At 35.6% G+C, this 8,233-nt stretch overlaps 1 protein-coding gene across 1 annotated transcript; it reads right to left on the bottom strand.

Annotated features, from left to right (window-relative positions):
• Positions 1-5,870: 5,870 nt before the first annotated feature.
• On the bottom strand, positions 5,871-6,527 carry LOC112032183 (G-type lectin S-receptor-like serine/threonine-protein kinase RLK1). The gene has a single exon (XM_024064943.1). The coding sequence runs from the start codon at positions 6,525-6,527 to the stop codon at positions 5,871-5,873; it is 657 nt and encodes a 218-aa protein (XP_023920711.1).
• Positions 6,528-8,233: the final 1,706 nt, after the last annotated feature.

Raw genomic sequence — 8,233 nt, 5'->3', positions numbered from 1 at the left:
TGACTTGTTCTTAAAGATCCATTTGGTTCCAATCACATTTACACTCTTTGGTCTAGGAACCAATTTCCACACATCATTCCGAATGAATTGATGAAGTTCTTCATGCATGGAATTTACCCAATCAGCATCTTGAAGTGCTTCATCTACCTTCTTCGGTTCAAATTGGGACCGATAGCATGAGTGAGTGATTACATTCAAGGCTTTTGATCTCAATCTCATGTTATCATTCAAACTACCCAATATATTTGTGGAAGGATTCAATCCCACTCTAGAGGATGGACCTTTAACTAGAGATGTTTGTTCAGATGGAGGACTGAGCTCACTTTGTACCTGTTGGGTGTCACGAACCGAAGTGGATGGTCCTGAACTTGATGGTACTGAAATTGTATCATTTAACAACAACAGCTCTTCCTCACTATGTTTCACCACATACTCAGCAGGAAGTGAATCATCAACTTCTAGAGACTTATCTTGAGCAGAAGCAGTGCTTTCTGAAAGTGTTTCTGAACACACTTCATCATTTATCACAACATTTGAAGATTCCATGACTGTTTTGGTTCTTAGATTGTACACTCTATAAGCTCTATTAGTGAAAGAATATCCTAGAAAATATCCTTTATCACTTTTTGTATCAAACTTTTCTAGGTTCTCTCTATCACGTAGAATGTAACAGTCATTGCCAAATATCCTGAAATATTTGATAACAGGCTTCTTCCCTCTCCAGAGTTCATAGGGAGTTTTCTTGGAGTCAGGTTTGAAATACATTCGGGTTGAGTGTATGGCAAGCAGTGTTGACAGCTTCTCCCCAGAAGGATTTGACAACTTTTTGTTATGTAGCATAACCCGTGCCATTTCCTGAACAACCCTGTTTTTCCTTTCCACAATCCCATTCTGTTGAGGTGTCTTGGGCGAAGAGAACTCTTGATGAGTGTCTTAATCATTGCAGAAAGTAGCCAGCTTGGTATTCTCAAATTCTCTTCCATGATCACTTCTGATTCTGGCTATCACAGTATCTTTCTCAATCTGCAATTTCTTGCACAGATGTATCATCTTCTCAGGAGCCTCAGCTTTATCTTTCAAAAGCATAACCCAAGTATATCTAGTAAAGTCATCCACAACAACTAGAATATACTTCTTTCCACCTAAACTCTGAACTCTAGCAGGACCCATGAGTTCAATGTGCAATAGCTCTAAAGGTCTTGAAGTTTGAACACTAGTCACAGACGGATGCTTGGATTTCACTTGTTTACCTATCTGACATGGTCCACAAATGCACTTATCTATCTTCTCAAACTTAGGTAAACCGATAATTGTCTCACATTTGGAAATCTTCTCTAACTGCTTATGACTGACATGTCCCAACCGTTGATGCCACAAATCAACTTGATCAATCTTTGTACTAAAGCACTTGTTGTTTACACTTGGTGTTATGTCATAACTGTTATCAGCTGTCCCTACACCAACACACATACAGTCACCTCCTCCATCAAGTATCTCACATTCATACTTGGTAAAAAGAACATTTAATCCATTGTCACAAATCTGACTTATGCTGAGTAAATTGGCCTTCAATCCATCAACATACCAAACATCTTCAAAAAATGGTAATCCTGGAATGTCTACAGCTCCAATGCCTCTGATCACAGATTTGCTTCCATCTCCAAAAGTGACTATCCCAATCTTTCCTTCAAATAGTGTTTTGAATAAACCTTTGTTTTCTGTCATATGCCTAGAACAACCACTATCCAAATACCAAAGGCAATAATCACGTGTCTTTAAGGCAGTTAAAGCACATACATAATTCTTATCACATATGATTATACCAAGATACTCAAGGAAGGATTTAACAAAAACAACAAGAGGCAAAGACAACAAGTAGACAAATTGATATATAAGCAAAAAGATTTTCCAAGAATCCATGACAACAGGAGTCAAGGATCAGCTCAAAGATCAAATGATCTACAACAAGAGAGCTACCTGCTCTGATACCACTTGAACGGTTTTTAGACCCCTTAACCCAACCAGATTAACCTAGTTAATTAGCCAAGTGATTAACTTAGTCAAATTATTCAAATTTAGGTTATCACAAACAAACAATCATATCAAGATATAAAGCAGCGGAAAAATAAATAACACAAGATATGATGACCCAGGAAACCACACGGTAAAAATCTGGAGAGGATTTAACCTAGCTATCCTCATGGTAAACTGAATCCACTATACAAAAGAATAGAAGTTCATACAAAAAGACTTACAAGCTCCCCGCTTGACTTCCTAATGCTACCTACCAGTAGAACTAACTGACACGACCATGTGCAAGCTCCGAATCCACGGACTCCTTCTTTCTTGGATTCTCCAATCAGCTACAAGCACCCACGCTTGTTACTCTTTAAGCTCCAATGACAGCAACTGAGTTGATCATCAAGATATTGAAATAATCTCTACTTTGAAAACCCTAAGTTTATGTGAAGGAAAACTCCTCAATGATCTCACAAGAGATTCACACAAACAGCAAAGTATGAACAACAATACACTCAGAACAACTCATAAAAATGTGGCTAGGGTTTTGCCTTATATACTTAGGGCAAAAACATAAAACCCTAAACGTTTAATGAGGTGGGGCTGAGTTAGAAAAATCTGCAGAAAAAATTTTTGCCCAATATTCGATCGATCAAGTCTTTCTTTTGATCGATCGAGCCAGGCCGAAATGCACCAATGCATCTGCAACCTCTCGATTCCAACTTTACATGAAAAACACAACTTTGAGCAAGCCTAAACAAGACTAAACAACCTGTTTTGATCATGGTTTGCCAACAATACAAATTAGAGTTCTAAATACATAAATTCCTAAATCTTTAAAACTTAACAGAATCATTTCAGGCATACTTCAAAGACAGGCAAGGGGTGGATACAAGGGTATATGACAGTGAAAACTAGCAATTTTTACATCAGCCCAAGTCATTTTAAAAAAGTGGAACAACTTGAAAGTATGTAATAGAAAACAAATAAGAAGACGATGTGGTTGAGTTCAAAACCTGAATTTTACTTTTACAGTTCAACTTTCGGTTGCTAAGAATTTTTTTTTCTCCCTTAAGTCACCATGCTTTGTACCTAACTATGTATATCATCTATTTACTTTCTTCATTTTTTCTCAATGTGAGATTCAATACTAAGATGTGCACTCAACAAATCTCCCCAAAACCCAATTGTTTTGTATTACTTTACCTGCAGAAGCACTTTGTGCTTCTAAAGTCCTCTGACATGTGCTGTCAAATTCTAAGTTTTACCCCAACAAATTTGGACCAGTTCTGAAGTATAAGGCAAGTTTCCTCAAATAACCAGCCTAAAGTTCAGTGAGGTTACTAAAAATGTGAATATGCCTATTTATTCAGACATTCCTTCTCTTTTCTTGCATTAGCTTAATTTTCTTATGAGTCTAAAAATGCACCAATAACTTACACCAATTTCTAATAAATCCATTTATTGGCAAATATTAGTGCAAGGCTACAGCTGATTATCCTTCAACAATTCACCTAGTCTCCATCACCTTTCAGTAGCAGGCTTAACAGTTTTTTTGAGAATGAGCAATACAGTTCAAAGGATATCAATTTATGAACAATATAAAAATTGTGGAAAAAACCTACCTTCTGTAGATTCTGAAATATATCTGGTAGCACGATATTTCTGGAAAAAGGAAGAAAGGACTTTGATTCAAAAATATTGGAAATGATAACTAATATACAAGAAACATCCATAGCTGGAAATGAACAATAAAACCTGCAAGTGACTTTTAACTTGCAAAATGGTTAATCCACTAGCATCCATGATCTTTAGGATTTCCTCTGGAGTTGCCTCTGGAATCATCCAACAAATAACTGATCAGTCAGTAATAATCATCTCTTTACCTTAAATATGTTATGTGAAACTTACTGTCTGCACCACCAAGACAATTTACACATTCAACAAATTAATTGTGAAGATCCTGAGTCCATCTAATGCGTGTTTTACTTGAGGCTGCAACTCTTGATAATACAGAACTACTATTTGTCATGGAGATTGGTTTTGGTAGTTGAGAACGGCGATGATTACAACCAACCTGTTACAAGAAAAGATATCTCCAATCAAATTTAACCCCTGCATAAAGCAAACTGTAATTCTCAACTGAATACAAAAGACAAAGGTATGCAAAAGATGAATGAACTCACTTTGTTGCACTGGTTTCCCTCAAAACTTATACAGTTTGGCCTCCATTTCAGGCTGCTATCTAGTTTGGCTGACTTCTGTGGAAGTTCAAAGAGATCACTTTTGAGAGTTTGATTGTTCTGGATGGGAACTTTCATAAATGATTCCAGATAATCTGATGATTGTAGATTCAGATTGTCCTGATCTTGTGACCAATTGTTAGAATATGGTTGACTTGATTGGACAACTAAATTATGGTTCTTCAGAAATTGAGAGCATGGAGATGAGCTATCGCTGTGACTGTGTGTTTGTGGTAAACACGTGCATTGTTCAGTTGTACTGAAGGCAGAAGTTGATCCTGTATAGCTAGATGTGATGCGTACTAGCAGTTTAAGATTAAGCTTGATTGAGACTCCCTCTAAGCCCTGCAAGTAGTAAAGTCCCATGTCTGAAGGTGGTTGTGAAGAAAGAGTTTCAAGAATACCTTTAGGTATGTTGAAAGAATCATCATTCAACAATTCATTGCTCCATTCTTGGACCTTGTTCTTCTTCATTTTAACTGAAGTGCAGATATTTAATATAAAACCTACGAGAAGAACTTCTATACCACCAGCTCAGAATTCAATTTGTTTGACAGTAAGGATTGCACTAACTAAATTGTGTTTCTATCATCTAGAACATAAGCAACAAGACTGTGGAAATGGCAACAAACTACAGTCTTTGTAGTCATTTACTTATAGAAAGGGGATTCTTTTTCTTTAGTTTCAACATAACTTTATCATTAACATTTGATTTCCTATACATTAAATGGGTTTCTGCATTTTTCCCTATGTAACTTGAAAACATTCACATGAAATGATTTAGAATTGCTTGAGAAGGTCAAAATCCCAAATTTGCTATGAAATTTGTCTTTTAAATGAAAACCATGGCACCTCCTCATACAACATGTAGGAATTTCATTTAGGATGTGCATTTTAATCTCTTTACATTTTCACGCATTTTCATGCATTTCAATATTACGTATGTATCTTAGGATAGGTTGCATTACTTCATTGTTTTTCATTTTCCTTTTATGTATTATTGACTAACAGTACTCTTTGTTGTAAATATTGAATGCATTGGATGTTATTTTACTGAATTTTCTAGGTTTGTGTGATGGAAAGATAGATTGTTTATATCTGGTCATTGTACCTCTAACACCTTTTCACTTCGGAACTTAGCTCTCGAGTTTGTCTAAGGAATGTAAATTAGGTTTTATTCAATGTAATTTCCTGCTTTCGATTTTTTTCATTAGATTGCAACAAGGACATGAAATTTGTATTTTCCTTTATATTGGATTGTATTTAGAACTAGAATCATGTATCGTTTCTTCTTTGTATTCCAAATCAACCAAACACAAGAAATCTTTAATCTGACAACAATCACGCAAAAAATATTATATAAACCAATAAAACAAAATCATTTTGAACAAGGAATCCAAGCTTACAAGTTATAACTAAGAAGGTGAATACATCAAAGGATAATATACATGAGACAAGAGAGCCTTATAGAAAAAATAAAACACAACGCAAGAGACAGGAAACCAACCACTATTGGCCATATTCTGATACCATAATACAAATAAGAAAAGGTATTTCACCAAACGTTGCAAATGGTCACAACTATGAGCAATGAAAACTCAAGATGACCTATTTTTTGAATGAAGGCGGAGAAGAAGTAAACAATGAAGGGCTTGGGGGCACGGAAACTTCAATCACTACCTCAAGCACTTGTGTGACCTTTTTCATTGAGGGCCTCAGTGAAGGATCTTCTTGAATACACCAAATCGCTACAATCACAAGCCTTTCTAGCCTCTTCATATCATTTCTTGCCTCTTCATCATTTTCTATCAACTTATCTAATTTTTTATCTTTGTAGCATTCATAAGCCCAATCTATCATTGCCTCCTCTTCTCCCAGTGCAAATGCAACACTAGACTTGCAACAAATAATCTCTAGTAACATCACACCAAAACTGTACACATCAACCTTAACCGAAATAGATGCTTTCCTAAACCATTCAGGTGCAAAGTACCCAATTGTCCCTCTTATTCCTGTCTGAGCTGCTCGAGTTTGCTCGGCCAACAAAAGCTTTGCTAATCCAAAATCAGCAATTCTTGGTGTAAAGTACTCGTCCAAGAGTATGTTTTGAGGCTTTATGTCGCAGTGGACAATCTGAGTACTGCACTCTTCATGTATCATTAGTAATGCTTTGCACTTCAATCCAGGATGAAGAAGAACAGCTCTCAAGTCCATCACTTGTGGGGTTCTCCTTTTTGGGGTGACTGTATAATTTGAATCCTCCATCAGCATCAATTCTAGCCATGTGGTAGAAAGATTCTTTGGAGCCTGGATCTTTCACAGTAAGGTTGTGGATGTTGGTCGGGATGTTTTTGTCTAGGATGTACAGGCGTCCATCCTCAGTAAAGTTCAACACTGATATCCATTGCATTGTCCCAGTGGCAAAATAAGGTCCTTTAATTTTTTCAGACAATAAATAATAAAGCACGAAATTGCCATCCCACTGTAACGCAACCTCAAAGCGCCCATCAGAATAATTTTTCTCAGATTAGTGAGACCTGAGTGTGGTATTCATGGGCAGTATTTGGCCAGGCAAAATTGTATCAGTAGGCTCCTTGAAGCTTTCCCATATAGAATTATACTGTTCATCTAAAATCACCAAGTTCCCATTATCCAGCATAACAAAGCAACTGGATTTGGAAGAACCATTCCTTTGAGGCTTCCATAACTCACTGTCTTGATCAGGGTCATTGAGAACAAACTCTTTGTTGCTAGACAGCTTCAGTACTGAACCTTGTGGTGCTGGTTTACTGCCATTTGCAGACCAAACTATAGTTGGATCTTTTGTTTTATTAAACCAAACTGCAAGCAAAAATTGATTCTCTTTCTCTCTACTTTCAAAAGGATGGAATCCAAAGGCAAATTCACCTAAATGGGACTGGATAAATGGACCAATTCCTGGCTGTGCAACAAAAGGTGATATCGGCATTTTATCACAGTCATCTTTGGTATAGGCACTGAAAACAGTGGGAAGGAGAGGAAGAAGTAGAAGTAGAAGCAAGAGACAACAACAATGAGGAAGTGTTGAAGTAGCCATTGCAATGGTTATGTATGGCTTATGGGTTAATGAGTTAGAAAGAACCCATGACAGCGTTTATATAGAAGAAAATGTCTAAGTAGTAGTTCCAAGTCTCACTATCAATTTTCATGGTCTGTCTTTTTCAGATGTGTAGCATGAATATTTCAACAATTCAACTGGTGGAAATATCCGTATTAATGTGAGTACGATTAGACATGTATCCAACTTTTGAATTCCTTTAATTAATAGCTTATTAAGAATTTAATAAAAAAAAGAATCTAGAATCTTAGAAACGTGACATTCTAAATTTATAATATTTGTTCCCTTTCAAAAGATAAAATTATAAGGAAAAGGTTTTGCTGCAATTAGTTGGGCTCTTGGACATATGTTGCTTTTTTTTTTTGGCTGCCACATAACTCATTGTGCAGCAATTATTGCATACTAGTATGCAGTAAAACCTTTCTCAAACTATAATATTTGTTCTAAACCAAGAAATTGATATTTGAAGAGGAAAGAATTACTAGTCTTTTAGTTTTTGTTTTGAATTGAAAATTATTATATGTACTTAAAACATTAATTTATTTTAAAGTAAGAGTAGTTAAAGTATTCCTATTAGAATAATGTTAGAAATATAAACTATTTTATAAAAAATTTTACAAACTGCTGATGTGGGTGAGTGATTATTGGTAAATGAAAAAGTGATATTAATTGTGGGTCTATATGAAAACTAATAAAATGTTGGCTACATCAACATTTTGTAAAAATGTTGTAAAATAGTATGTAGCTTTATAATTACTCATTATATTATATCAAATCTTAGATTTTCAAAATGGCAATTGCACACGGTTTACTAATTTTTTTTTTTTAATGCATTTATGGCACGTCACTTTTATTTCTTTGTCTTGGGAAATTA

Source organism: Quercus suber, unplaced genomic scaffold, assembly GCF_002906115.3.
Source record: "Quercus suber isolate HL8 unplaced genomic scaffold, Cork oak 2.0 scaffold_60, whole genome shotgun sequence".
Taxonomy (NCBI): domain Eukaryota; kingdom Viridiplantae; phylum Streptophyta; class Magnoliopsida; order Fagales; family Fagaceae; genus Quercus; species Quercus suber.
Note: the sequence above shows the minus strand (reverse complement) of the source record. Positions and strands in the feature narration are given on the sequence as shown.

Coding starts and splice junctions, on each gene's coding strand:
- LOC112032183 (XM_024064943.1), bottom strand. CDS start 6,527: ATGGAGGATTCAAATTATACAGTCACCCCAAAAAGGAGAACCCCACAA.